The sequence below is a fragment of the Furipterus horrens genome, unplaced genomic scaffold (genome assembly GCF_987537825.1).
Source record: "Furipterus horrens unplaced genomic scaffold, mFurHor1.1.pri manual_scaffold_22, whole genome shotgun sequence".
NCBI classification, from domain to species: domain Eukaryota; kingdom Metazoa; phylum Chordata; class Mammalia; order Chiroptera; family Furipteridae; genus Furipterus; species Furipterus horrens.
In genome coordinates, this window is record NW_028327192.1 from 1043714 (window position 1) to 1059349 (window position 15636).

Here is a 15636-nt window from a genome sequence, read left to right on the forward strand (position 1 = left end):
ATAAAGAGGCTCAAGCCACCCAGTGAGTTTCCCAGCAGCTGTTTATCCAGGCCGCCCTCCAGCTGGAGGGAAACAAAGGCAAAACAAAGAGCATTTTTCTCCCTCCCGGGCCTCGGAGTGACGGTCCCCCAGCTTCCTGATCCTCTTTAATTGATTCTTCAGACTAAAGTGAAGAGGCGATGGACTTCATGCAGCCTCTCCTGGAAGAAGAAAGTTTTTGAAGGAAACCTGCTGCCTGATGAATGGAGGAATTTCCTCCTGCACTGACAGGTTCTCCAGTTTTATGCCTGTACCACACAGGAATTCAGAGGCAGGAGTGTGGACACCGGAAGGAGCAGGTAACGTCTGAACTGGAACGAGAGACAAGAAATAAAAGCCTCAGGTTAGAGTCTTGATCAACATTACAGTTTGGCTTATGCACATTTCTATGAGTTCTGTGCCTAAAAGATATACATTTATAATTTTCTCTGAATACAGTTTCAATGGTCCCCAATTCCAGGGTGAGGAGAAACAGTGGAAGGACTCATGAGGCACCAGCATTTGAAAGTAAGGACAGTGTCACTCGGTGTCGATGGTACCCTTGGGCTGGCCCGTTCTGAATCTTCTAATTGAATTAGATATTAGATATGCTCTCCTCAAACTTCTAGGAAGGTTATTTAATACTTTCGCTGAAGCAAAAAAACTTGTTACTTTCCAAGCAACCTACTCCCTTTTGAACAGCTCTTTTTAAAAATCATTTTATATGCTTGACATATAGAAAGCTGTACATATTAACGTATACAACTTGATGAGTTTCAGCGTAAGCACACATCCGTGACCATTATTACAATCTGTCATAATGCATCCATCACTTCCAAGTTTCATCTCACCCTCATTATTATTATTATTAGAAAATGTTACCTGATATTTACCTGAATAATGAAAAGGCTGTCTCACAGAACGTTTGTGTCCAAATAAGCTTTTCTAGGTCATAAAGTGGGCTAAGAAAATGATACGTTTTAGACATCTTTAATCCAGGCTTGATGCAAATTATGTCAAGACTTGATGCCTTAAAATTCAATAGCAGGGACTGTAGTGGAAGCAGCTGCTTTTGAGTTTGTTATGTGATAAACTAACCATTAACTTTTGCTTAGAAAGACAAGAGAAGGTCAACTAATATTTACATAACCTTTAAAGTAAATTTTAAGTTGAATCTATACTTACTTGTTTTGTTTTCTTTTTTGTTTTTTAAAGATGTGCTGATCAGTCTCCTTAGCTAAAACAAAAACATTTAGAGGACATTGAAATGTTTGGTTTTGTTGTTGTTGTTGTTAATTGTTCCACCTTGAGACCATGGATGTTTATCATAGAAAATGGTATTAGAGTATTTGTTGTAGAAAACTACAAAGTTCACTTCAAGTTGTGATCTATGTTTGGCAGAGAGATTTGGTCTATTTCTCTAACCTTGCAATGGCCTGCTGATTGTCACCTTACTGATTCACGATGTGCTAACTTACATGTAAATACACGATAGAGACCATTACAGAGTTATTTTTTTAGAAAGTTTTATTGTTTATGCTATTACAGTTGTGTAGGAATACAAGTCTTTATTTCTCAGGGATGAATGTGAGGAGTGCAATAACTGGGTTGTATGATAACTTTATGTGTTGTATGATAACTTTATGTGTTGATTTTTAAAAACAAACTACCCTACAGGAATACAGACAGAGTCAGAAATGTTCACGCCCCTTTGACTTCAATGGATAGATCTTCTATACAGAAAACCAACAAGGAGAGAGCGGCCTTAAATGACACATTAGACCAAATGTATTTAATTGATATCTTCAGAGCATTTCATCCCAAAGCAGCAGACTATATGTACTTTTTAAGTGCACATGGAACATTTTCTAGGATAGACCACATATTAAGACATAAGTATGTTATTAAACAATGAATGGGTCAACAATGACATCAAGGGAGAAATCAAAAGATACCTTGAAACAAACGAAAATAAGGACACAACAATTCACACTCTGTGAAAACACTGGGAAAGCAAGCAATCCTGAGAAATAAATTCATATCATTGCAGGCCTATCTCAAAAAAAACAAGAAAAAGCTCAAATGAACGATTTCACTTTACACTGAAAGGAACTTGAAAAAAAATAACGAACAAAACCCAAAGTGAGCAGAAGGAAGGAAATAATAAATATCACAGCTGGAATAAATAAAATAGAATCTAAAAAAGATACAAAAGATTAATATATCTAAGAATTGGTTCTCTGAAAAGATAAGAAGGATTGGCAGGCCTTTCACCAGACTCATCAAGAAAATAAAAGGATGCAAATGAATAAAATCAGAAATGTAAGCGGAAAAATAACAACTGACGCCAAAGAAATACAAAGACTTATAAAAAAGATATTGCGAACAACAATAAAATATGCCAACAAACTGGACAACCTGAACGAAATGGAGTAATGCCTAGAAACACACACTCTTTCAAAAACAAATCAAGATGAATCAGAAAATCTTAGTAGACATATTACACCTGGTGAAATTGAAGCAGTAATAATAATCTTTAAAAACCTCCCAACAAACAAATGCCCTGGACCAGATGGCTTCACAGGTGAATTTCACCAAACATTCTGAGAAGAACTAACACCTCTCCTCAAACATTTTAAAATAAAATTGAAGGGGAGGGAAGACTCCCGGACTCATATTATGAGACCAGCATTATTCTAATTCCAAAACCTCGTAAAAGATTCTACAAAGGAAGAAAAATATAGCCCAAAGTCCCTGATGAACACTGATGCTAAAATCCTCAACAAAATATTAGCAAACCAAATATGGCGATGCATCCAAAAGGTCACAGATCTTTATCAAGTGGGATTCACTCCAGAAATGCAAGGTTGGCACAACATTCACAAATCAAAAAATGTGATTCACCTATTTAAAAAATGAAGGATAAAACCACATGATCATATCAATAGATGCAAAAAAAGCTTTTGATACAATCCAGCACCCATTTTTGATACAAACTCTCAGCAAAATGGGAATAGAGGAAACATACCTAAACATAATAAAGGCCATATATGACATACGAACTGCCAGCACCATACTCAATGGGCAAAAACTACAATGTTCCCCTCAAGATGAGGAACAAGGCAGGGATGTCCACTTTCACCTCTCTTATTCAACGTAGTACTGGAAATCCTAGCCATAGCAATCAGACAAGAAGAAAAATAAAACCCATCCAAATTGGAAAGAAAGAAGTAAAACTGTCTTTCTTTGCAGATGAAATGTTTTTGTACATAGAGACTCCCAAAGATTCCACAAGAAGTTACTAGAATGGATAAATGAATTTCACAAAGTAGCGCGGTACAAAATTGATATCCAGAAATCAGTTGCATTTTACAAGCCAATAACGAACTAACGGATAGGGAAACTGAGAAAACAAGTCCATTCACAATTGCTTCAAAAAATATAAAATCCCTAGCAATAAACCTGACCAAGGATGTAAAAGACCTCTTCTCAGGAAATTACCAGACATTGAAGAAGATACAAGTGGAAACACATACTGTGTTCAAGCATAAGAAGAATTAGCATCATTAAAATGTCCAAGCCACCCAGCAATCTGTAGATTCAACACAAGTTCCATCAAGAACCCATGGCATATTTCACAGAGCTAGAACAAATATTTAAAAGTTGAGATGAAACCGCAAAAGGCAACAGGGATCCTGAGAGAAAAGAAGAAAGTTGGCGAAATCACGCTACTTAATGTGAAACTATACAATTAAGCCATAGTATTCAAAACAGCATGGCTCTGGCATAAAAAAAGCACATGCCTGTATCAGTGCAACAGAACAGAGAGCCCAGAAATAAATCCACACCTTTACACTCAATTAATATGTGACAGAGGAAGCAAGCACACACACAATGGACTAAAGAATGCTTACTCACCAAATGGTCTTGGGAAAGTTGGACAGATACATGCAGCAAAATGAAACTAGGCCACATTCTTACACCACACACAAAAATAAATTCAAAATGGATTAAAGATTTAAATATTAGACCTAAAACCATAAAAGTCATAGAAGAAAACCTAGGCAATAAAATATCAGGCATGGCTTGTAGCAATATTTTATTGGATATATCTCCCCAGGCCAGGGAAACAAAAGAAAACATAAACAAATGGGACTACATCAAACTAAAAAAGCTATTGCACAGCAAAGGAAAACATCCACAAAATAAAAAGACAACCCACAGAATGGAAGAACGTACCCATCAATACATCTGATAAGAGGTTAATATCCAAAATTCATTAAGAATTTACAAAACTCAACACCAAAAACCCAAGTAACCCACTTAAAAAGTGGGCAAAGGAGCTGAATAGACAGTTCTCCAAAGAGGGCATACAGATAGCCAATAGACATATGAAAAGGTGCTCAATGTCACTGATCATCAGAGAAATGCAAATGAGGACCACAATACGATATAACCTCACACCTGTCAGAGGGGTTATCATCGATAAGTCAAAAAGCAATAAGTGCTGGTGAGGATGTGGAGAAAAGGGAACCCTCCTGTACTGTTGGTAGGAATGCTGATTGGGATGCAGTATGGAGATACCTCAAAAAAATTAAAAATAGGTCTGCCTTTTGACCCAATGTTCCCACTTCTGGGGATATATCCGAAGGGACACAAAACACTAATTTGAACGGACATAAGCACCCCTGTGTTCATTGCAGCATTATGTACAATCACCAAGATACGGAAGCATCCCAAGTGTCCATCAGTAGATGAGTAGATAAAAGAAGTATGGGGCATTTCGTTTTAAATGCTGCTAAGTTGTAAAAAAGAAGAGCAAGCAGGTTTTACCCTTTGTAACAGTATAGACAGACCTGGAGAACATTATGCTAAGTGAAATAAGCCAGTCAGAGAAAGACGAATAAAAAGGACTTAAGGAAAAAACGCAAAGACCTTTCAAACTCATGGAGAATGGATAATATGCTATTAAATAATGAATGAGTTAACAATGACATCAAAGAATAAATCGAGAAGTTTCTGGAAAAAAATGGAAAGGAACACACAACAACCAAAAACCTATGGGATACAGCGAAAGCAGGCCTGAGAGGAAAGTTCTTAGCAACACAGGCCTACCTAAAAAGGATAGAAGAATCTCAAATAAAACATCTAACCCTACAGCTACAAGAACTAGAGGAACAACAACAAACAAAGCCCAGAGCGAGTAGAAGGAAGGAAATCATCAAGATGAGAGCAGAATTAAATGACATAGAGACTAACCAAACAATTCAAAAGAGCAACAAGAGTAGGAGCTGCAGCTGGTTCTTTGAAAAGATAAAGAACACCGACAAGCCTTTAACCAGGATCATCAAGAAAAAAGGAGAGAGGACCCAAATAAATAAAATCAAAAGTGAAAGAGGAGAAATCACAACCGATACCACAGAAATACAAAGGATTGTAAGAAATTACTACGAACAACTGTATCACAAGAAATTTGGCAACCTAGATGAAATGGACAGATTTCTGGAAACATATAACCTTCCAAAACTGAATCAAGAAGAAGCAGAAAGCCTGAATGGACCGATAACAAGTATTGAAAATAGAAACAGTAATCAGAAAACTCCCAGCACTCAAGAGCCGTGGACCGGATGGCTTCACAGGCGAATTTTATAAAACATTTAGGGAAGAACTATAGCCTATCCTTCTCAAACTACTCCAAAAAATTCAAGAAGAGGGGAGACTTCCAAACTCTTTCTATGAGGCCAGTATTTCCCTAATTCCAAAACCAGGTCAAGACACCACAAAGAAAGAAAACTACAGGTCAATATCGTTGATGAACAGAGATCCTAAAATCCTCAACAAAATATTGGCAAACTGGATGCAGCAACACATTAGAAGGATCATACACCACGATCAAGTGGGATTCCTTCCAGGGCTGCAAGGATGATTTAATGGATGATAGCAAATACTATATATATTATATGCTATCACCTAATACAGGAAACTAATGAACAACACAAACAAACGAGCACCTGAACCGGAGGCATGTAAGCAAGGAGCAGGTTCACAGTGACAAGAGGGGAGCAGGGAGGGAGAGAAGTGGGGTAAGAAGGGGAATGGTCTAGTCAAAGAGCATGTATAAATGACCATTGACATGGATAATGGGGTGGGGATTGACTATGGTAAAAGGGGTGGGCAGGGTGGGGGGAAGCAATTGTGAATTAAGTGGGACAGCTATAACACATAAACAAACAAACAAAAAACTTTAGAGGGATAAAAAAATAAAAGCTAAATAAATAAATAAATAAATAAGCCAGCAAACCTCCCCTGCATCTCAAAAAATCTCTTCACATTAAAAAAAAAAAAAAAAAAAAAAAAAAGGAATTGTAATACCTAAGCCAATGTTGGGAGGGGAAAAAAATGGAAAAAGTGGGAGGAATCAAGATCTATCTAATCGAAGAAGGTTATGATGGAAGACGGGCAGAGACATGGATTAAGGGACCAGACAGAAAATGCAAAAACTGACCCATATAACTCCTCTGAACTGGTTTGGACAAGGGAGAAAAAGGAATTCAGTAAAATAGTCTTTCAACAAATGATGCTACAGCTATCGCACAGCCATGGGAAAAAAAATAAACTTCAACCTAAGTCTAACACTTTATTCAAAAACTAACTCAAAATGGATCATGGACTTCGATGTAAAATATAAAACTGTAAACGTTTCAGAAAAAAATAGCACAGTGGAACATGTTTAGGAACTGAGGCTAGGCAAAACGTTCTTGGTTTCACACCTAAAACACAATTCATTAAAGAGAAAATCAATAATCTGGAACTTAGCAAACTGAAAACATTTTGCTCTGTGAAAGACTGCTAAGCAGATGAAAAGAAAAGTTTCACCGTAGAAAAAATATTTTCGAACTCCGTATCTGAGAAATGACTAGGAGCTAGAGTACACAAAGTACTCTGAAAATTCAACAGTAAAAAGGCAAACAATCCAACTGGAGCATGGCCAAAAGGCATGAAGAGATATTTCCCCAAATAAGATGGCAAAAAAGCACATCAAAAGATGTTTGGCATTATTAGCCGTTAAGAAAATGTAAAGTAAAACCACAATGTGCTATCACTATATCCTATCAGAATGGCCAAACTAAAACACTGTGACAACACGAACCCCGAGAAACTGGATTATTGCTGGTGGAAATATAATGATAAAACCACCTCGGAAAAGTCTGGCCGTTTTTAAAAATTAATTAATTTATTCTTATTGTATTTCTTTCCATTACCATTGAGTCCCCTTGTAGCCCCCTCCTCCGTAATCACCACACTGTTGTCCATGTCCATGAGTCCCTTTCCCTCTTTGTTCAATTCCTCCCCACTACCCTCTCCTCACCACTTAGCTGTCATCCTGCTCTCTATCTATGAGTCTGTCTCTATTTTGCTTGTTAGTTCCGTTTCTTCATTAGATTCCATGTATGAGTGAAATCATATGGTATTCATCTTTCTCTGACTGGCTTCTTTCACTTAGCATAATGTTCTCCAGGTCTATCTATACTGTCACAAAGGATAAAACTTGCTTTCTCTTCCTTTTTTACGGCTTAACCGTATTCCATTGTGTAAATGTCCCATAGTTCTTTTATCTACTCATCTACTGATGGGCACCTGGGCTGCTTCCGCATCTTGGTGATTGTAAATAATGCTGCAATAAATGTAGGGGTGCTTATGTCCTTTCGAATTAGTGCTTTGAGTCCCTTTGGATATGTTCCCAGGAGTGGGATTACAAAGGCAGATCTATTTTTAATATTTTGAGGTATCTCCATACTGTATTCCACAGTGGCTGTGCCAATCTGCATTCCCACTAACAGTGCAAATGAGTCCCCCTTTCTCAAATGATAGCCATTCTGATAGGTGTGAAGTGATATTTCATTGTGGTTGATCTATCATTTTTAATAATTCCAATATTCAGACTTTTTCAGAAATATGTTCTAACATTTTTACCTCTGTTAAAAGCCATATCTTCCTGCCTCTTTGTATGCTTTATACTTTTTTGTTGATAACTGGACATTTTGAGTATTATAATGAGCTAACTCTGAAAGTCAGATTCTTGCCCTCCTTAGAGATAGCTTTTTTTTTTTTTTTTTTTTTTTTTTTTTTTTTTTTTGTATTTTGGGAGTTGTAGTCATCCATTGTTTGAAGTGACTTTTCCAAATTAATTTTGCAAAATCTGTATTCCTTGTTGTCTGTGGTTACTAACGTTTCTGTTCTATTATCTCTGTCATCAGCTTGTGAGCTGACAGAGATGTCCTGACACGAATGGATTTTTTTTTAAAATGTGTGTGAGATGTATTTATTTTTATATCATCTGATAGATGTTGCCATGGAAGCCGCTGAAGCCAGAGGGGGGTGGAACAAAGGGAACAGTCTTCACTGGTCACTCAGGGAACCACCAGACCAGCCAAAATACATAGCCCTAACATTTTCTAAGGCCTCACCATTTCCCTGGCACCAGCCAACTGTTCTAGGAAGGTAGAAAGCAGCAGGGTTGAGGTAGAGAATGGTAGCTGGTTCACACTCACAGCGCTATTACCAAAGTTAGTTCAGCTGCCCTTCATCAAGCACTCCCTAGTTATTGGGTCTGATCGGGTTCCAGAGTTCTGAAATAGTTAACTCTGATTGCTTTTGCCAGCTTAATGGTTGTTTCAGTGGAGTGACTGACTCCTGGAGCTTACTATTGTGATAGTTTCTGAGACATCTCTGGTAGTTGTAGATACTATAAGTACCAAATACATTTATATATTTGGCAGTATACTGACGGCATCACTTCACCTGTTCAAGTAAAGCTTAGAGACCTTATTTCTACTTGTAATCCTTTACTTTTACCCATTTATAACATAATTATCTGAAGTATCTTTTATACTTACATTTAGGACCTCTTCAGACAATGATAAAATTGTGGTATACCATCAAACATAATTTATAAAACTCAAGAGGAAAAGGAAAGCCTATTGTGTTTACCTCTATATTTTGGTCTGTTGCATTTTTTTCCGTTGTGACCCAAGGTTCCCTTTGTCAATATTTCTCTCTTTCTTCAGAATTTTCTTTCGCCATTCTTGCAGGATGAGTCTACTGACAACAATTTTTCTTTCTTTTCCTTTATTTCAAAATGTATTGATGTCCAATTCACTCTTGAAGGATATTTTACTGCATATACAAATCTGGTTTACAGTTTTTTCCCAACTCTTGAATAACGTTATGCCACTTCTTTCTGGCCTCCATGACTTCTGATGGTTTTCAAGATTTCCTTTTTTATTTTTATTTTTGTCTTTAGTGTTCAGAGGTCTGCGTATGTTGTATCTTGGTATTGATTTCTTTGGATTTATCCCTTTTAGAATTCAACTCAGCTTCTGAAATCTATAGGTTTATACATTTTACGGCACTTTGGAGGCTTTCATTGTATGGCTACTTTTCCAGCATGTCCTCTTTCTCCTCTCCTTTCTGGGATTCCAATGATATCAATGTTTGACCGTGAGTTATATTCCTCCAAATCCCCAAGGCTCTCTTAATTTTCTTTAAGTCTATTTTCTCTCTGTTTTTCAGATGAGGAAATTTCTATTGCTTTATTTTCAAGGTCACCGATTATTTCCTCTATCACTCTTTTTTGCTGCTGTGGACACTATCCATTGTGCTTTTTAAAGTTTCAGCATTGTACTTTTCAGTTCTAAATTATCCTTTTGTTTGTATTTCATATCTTATGCTTCTTTGCTTAAAACTTTTATTTCTTTGCTGAGAGTTTCTATTGGTTTCATGTACAACAATTGCTTATTGGCGTATTTTTGTGATGTCTTCTTTCAAGCCTTTGTCAGATCGTTTTAATGACGTTACTGACAACACAGATAAATGGTTGGCTTTGTTAGCACTGGGTGCTGATGAAAGCCACTGACTCTCCATCAGGCCTCCTTTGACTACCACAGAAGAGAAGGAAAAAGCCATCTTGTTACTGCCAGATGGGCCTTGAACTCGTGGCTCTTCACGTGGTCTCCACTCACACGTGTGTTTAAGGGAGGCCTCATTATCAGCTAACAGAGATCAAGCTCTGATTCTACTCAGCTTTCTCTGACACCACTCCAGTTTTGGGAGGTTGGGTGTGGAACCCCTATTAAATATTTGTGTAGGTGGAAACCTAGTCTTCTCTCACTCAGCCTTTTCTTGCATGGGTGGGGATGAGGCCATAGATTTTCCCTGTGGTGGTTGGCTGTGGTAAAGTGGTTATTGTATAAAAGTTTCTGTCCTGCCAGGCTAGTTTTCTGTCCACACCTCTCTTGGGGCTTTTGTGACTGTTGTTCATATCTGTTGGTGTTTTCAGTTTGCTGGCCTCTTCAGCTAAGTTTGTGATATGTGAAGCAAAAAGAAAGACGAGGAAATTCATCATTTTGTCATTTATTTTTGCATTCTGAGGCCTTTCGGTAGTCTGCCTTCTCTCCACATTTCAGAATCTTCTGTTGTTTGATAAATATATATTATTTCCAGAGTTTTTAGTTATAGTTAGCAGAAAGAATATGGAAAAGTATGCTTGGTTCGTCCTCTAAGAGGCAGAAGTCAGGATATGATTTTTACTGTGAAGTGGAAAGGAGAACAACTATAGCGTGGGTCACAACGTATTTATGGAAATTCTGGTCAGGGAAAATAAGTACAATTTCTTTCTCTTGAATACTTGATTTTCAGAGAGCAGCAAAGAATCCACTCCTAACTTGGCTCTTAGAGGTACAGTTAAAACTGAAACGACCTATGTGGTAGAAGAGCCATTGAAGACATTGACTAGAGGTTCAGACCAGAGCATGTTCATTGTAAGAGACATCAAAGGGACCTTGAATGAAGCCCCAGGCTTCTTGCCCTTCTGCCGGTGGCTTTGGCATTATCTTCATCAGCAGGTGATGCTTGAGGTAGTGGAAAGACAAGAACTAAAGCAGCAAGAAGTAGTGAAGATACAAGTCAAAGATTCCTTGTGATAACAATTCTTGTTAGCTCCTTTGATTGTCTTGTCTTCATGTTCACCCAGGAACGCAGAAGGAGCTGATAGTACTACTGCTCTGATTCCCTGAAGAAGATAACCCTAGCGGTAGGTAGGGGGAACATGGTGCCAAGATTCAAAGGGACAGCATTTCCTTCTTATTTTTCCAGAGAAGAATGTGCATTTGGGTTCAAAAACCCCAACTTTACACTCACCAAAGAGACGGTATTACTGCCTAATTGTACGTAGACCCTCAGAAGCACGTTGATGGCCCATTTCACCGAGGAGGGTGTTACAGCCACCCACATTCTCAGGTAGTTGAGATGATGTAGCTAAGACCATGTGGAACTCGGCGGTGCCTTAGTGGTAGAAATGTCAATATCTTCTATCATCTCAGCTTCAATGGAGGGTTTGTGAAGGAAATGACATAGAAATAAGACTTCTCCTTGGGGAATCACCTCATCCTTGACTAATGAAGCAAAAATGACTCCAATTTATTTCTCAGGTTTTATAGGAAATCCTCCACTTTGACTGCTTTCTCTTAAGCCTAATGTCTACTATGAGGTCCACTTCTTAGCCAGTTTCTCTAAGTCCCACGAATAGAAAGAGAAGGAGAGAAGCTCAGTCTGTGTCTCTTAGATCAGGATATAAAACCCTAAAACCATCCACATACCTAAGAGACAATGCAAAGAAACAAAACTCTGAGTCGATCTGCTTCTTATCCAAGAAATTAACTGTTCAATTCACACTCAGATAATAAGAAAAGTGATGTCCGTGAAATGCTCCTTCAAGGTGTATAAGTACAATGCACCTAGCTATGGCCACAACTTATACCAATTGTCTCAGCCAAAATAATTCCTGTGATATATCTGAGATTATTCCGAGGTACAACCTTCTCTTCAACAAACCCTAACATGATTTTTCCTAGCATAGATTTAAATTGGTTTCAATATGTATTACTAGAAACTTGAATTATTTTATTTTTAGAACCAAAGCGCATGCAGAAACTATTTATTTCCTCGACTGCCTTCCATTTATGTGTCATAGCTGGCCCTTTGTCTTCTGGGCCTTCAAAGCAGTCTGACTTTCTCATGTATTGCCCACCTGTGAAGTTCCCTGGTTCTGCCGTAGACAAGAGAGTTTCCCATCATGATCTCTGAAGTATTGCTATAAAACTTGGAATAGGGAGAGAGTTCCACCTGCAATGCAAGGAGCCTGAGTACTATGACCCGAATGTTTGTGTGTTCCTAAGTTACATATGTTGAAATCCTAACGCCCAGTGTTACAGCATTAGAAGGTGGGCTTTAGAGAGACAGTTAGGTCATGAGAATGGTGCCCTCACAAATAGGATTAATGCTCTTATAAAAGGGACCCCAGCAAGCTCCCTAGCTCTTGCACCATGTGAGGACACAGAGAGAAGGCTAGAAACCAGGAAGATGACCCTCAGCTAACCATGCTGGCTCCCTGGTCTTGGACTTCTAGCCTCCAGAACACTGTGAGAATTTAATTTCTGTTGTTTACATGCCACCAGTTCTGTGGTATTTTGTTACAGAAGACTGCACAGATTAAGACAGGGTGTTTCTGGAATATGTGTTTATTGGCTGCCTGTGTCACTGGCGAAGGGCTTCTTGCCCCAACCCCTCAAGGTAGAAATCAAGAGAGGAAGCAAAACAGATTCAAAGAAGAGGGAGAGGAGCTAGGGAGGGAGCTTTGTTCATCAAGGGAGCACACAGTAATGTCGACTGTGGCTCTCAAACTGCTGCCAGGGCCTGGCTTATGTAGGGCTGGGTTCTTCACATAGGTAGGTGCAGAGAAGGTGTCTTTGCGTTCCAGGTTCCCACCATGAGCTCACATCAACTGATGCAGGCACATAGCAGAGCTCTTTGGGGAGTGCCTGAAAAGAAACTTGAAACATATCTAGGCAAGGCTTTAAAAAGAACTGAAGAGCATTCCCATCCATTGGTGAGGAGAAGCTCAGATTGTATCTCTTAGATCAGGATATAAAATTCTAAAACCATCCACATACCCAAATGTGGCTCCTGCAGTATCCCTCTTCCTTATCCTCTCTTCAGGAGACACTGTCACAGTGAGGACACCTGCATCAGGGCTCTGCTTCCCCTCTTACTCACCAAAGCGCTCAACCTTACAGAGCAGGTTCTTTCCTGCTACTAGCCCTGAGCTCCCAGTCCCACAGAAGAAAAGAAAAATCATTCCCACTGCTGTCATATGACTCTGGCCCTACAAATTAGCAATACTTCAACACTCTGCTCTTCTATGGGAGCAATATTTTTATTTTATTATTGCTCCTTTTGATTTTAAGAAAACAAAGGTTAATATTTTTATTTTACAGATAAAAAAGAAGTGAAGACAAGAGCACGGGATTACACTTTACCAACATTAGCTTCCCCCAAAGAAAAAAGACAGCAAATCTATAGAACCCAGGTCTTTTGGCTTCCTAATCGTGTAATTCTTTTACAAATCCCCGATCTTTCACCCACACACACTGTTGGAAACTCCAAAACGTCTGGGATATTTCCCAGGTTTTCTGAACTTGCAGAAGCGGTGGGTATGGTTTTTGCAACAAGGGTCTGACATCATCCATGGGTCCACAGTGGAACTGGACTTTGTCTTCCCCTGGAGGAGAGGGAGGGAGTTGGCCTGTCTGAGACTGCAGCATCCTGGAATATCTGAGGGTATACCCAGCTTGCTGTGGATCCATTGTGCTCATAGCTTAAGTAATTATTCATTCTGATGTGTCTGCAATAGGTCCCAATTTGTGCCATTGTCTTAGGGAAATTATTAGTAGAGCCCCCTTTCACTTTATAAGGTTTTGGTGGAAGATTTCTAAGCCTACGTATAGTCAACGAGGGCTTGGCCTAATGCTTTCTCTTCGGCTAAATGTGATGTGAAAGAGTTCTGTCATTCCTCTTCCTGTCTACAGGGCAGTGCTTGCGACTCTCTCCCCTTGATACCAAAGGACCCAGACTTGTTCACACTGAGCAGGAGACAAACAAATTCTTCCCTGACATCAGAGCTCACCAGCTTTGTCTCTGCAGTCGCTGAAGTCAGCACTCTGGGTCCCACCTCGCTGCCAGCTTGTTTCTGCCAAACCATGCTCCATGCCCTGCGTTATGGAGCTTTCCCCATCGTGACCTCTCCAACTGGACTGCATGGCCCCATGTGTCCACCAACGGCATGGCCTTCAGCATTTAGTCAGTATCTCTAAGCCTCAATTGTCTGAGCTGTGAAATGGGGAGAATAATGCCTAAATATTGGGGTTCTTATGAAAGCATATGAGGTACTTCCTGTGACAGGGCATTGCAAGTTCAAAGTTCCATATTGTCTTGATTGAAATTTCGCGGTTAGTGTCTCCAAGGGTCTCTCCTAGCCATAACCCTAGATATGTGTCCCACTTGGACCAAAACTAATCACCCTGGTGATGAATGATGTTCCAACCTACCAGGCATAGTCAAGTTCTCAGCCTTCTGTGTCCAAAGTGGGGCCATTACATTTCCACCAGTAGGAGGATTAAGCTCTTTCTCAGTCTCCCAAACTAGTCATGGCTGGAAGCAGAATAAAGAGTATTTTTACCAGTTCTTCACCCAGGGGCTTGGGAATAAGGGCATTTTGCTTTTGCTTCAAAAGTAAACCAGAACCTAGAATCTGAGAAGGTGGCTCTCATTTTGCTCCCAAGCCCCATCCCCCACTGCCCAGTACTACAAACCCTGCCTTGTTCTCCCCAGCCCTCTTCTAAGCAGAAGGGCTCTGAATTCCAGACTGATGGCTGGGGCTTTACTCCACAGGGCCTCGTGATGACAACTGCATGGGATTCTAAATCTAAACCTCTCTCTGTGTTAGAGCACTTGTTGCTACTAGGCCTTGGGCCCACCTTCCTTGAATCCCCACCTGGCCCAACACTGCCATATACATGTAAACATCCTTCGTGGCGAGCCAGATGGAGTTATGTACCCACACTGACAGATGAGTGGATTCTGTTAGTTTCAGTCCCACCTGGGTGGGAGCGCATAAGTACAATATTTTACCAGGTCCCCTACTCAGTGACCGGTACTGAGGAATCCTGAGACGAGACTCAACAAAGGAGGAACCAGAGCACCTTCCTTACTTAGTGTTAAACAGAGTCTTGGCATTTCCATCTGTGTACACATGACCTCAGCTGCCCTGATGTGCCCTAGCCCTGCTCTGACTTCTAAGACAGTCTGCCCTTTTCTTTAGTGAGGGGTTGAGAAGAAGAGGTTGCCTGTGGACAGAGGTGCTAACCTGAACTTGGTTACATTGGATCTATGACCTTACACTCTCTCTGTGCTCCATACCTTTAAAGCCACACATTTAATCTCAGAGAGGCTGTTAGAATCATTGTTCATCCATGCAGGAAAACAATTCATGGAAAATGAAATTAGACAGAAAATAATAGAGGAGCTTATGTCAGACAAAATGGAGTGACACCTCTGATAACATGCCTGCATGTTATCCTTTTCTCAAAGGTGGCCAATTACCCAAAAAAAGCAAAGCTTACCTCAGAGAAAACTGACCACTTCTTAGAAAATAACTTCACACTACAATAAACAGAAAAGGGAGACTAGTACATTCATTTCATCATCAAGTTCTTAACCTAG

At 39.5% G+C, this 15636-nt stretch overlaps 1 protein-coding gene across 1 annotated transcript in view; it reads left to right on the top strand.

Moving 5' to 3' along the window:
* Window positions 1–242: 242 nt before the first annotated feature.
* LOC149990152 (A-kinase anchor protein 4-like) overlaps window positions 243–15636 on the top strand; it is a 42314-nt gene continuing 26920 nt past the window's right edge. The window contains exon 1 of the mRNA XM_090265657.1: window positions 243–338. Within this exon, the coding sequence (XP_090121783.1) occupies window positions 243–338 (96 nt within the window). The remainder of the gene's footprint in view (window positions 339–15636) is intronic.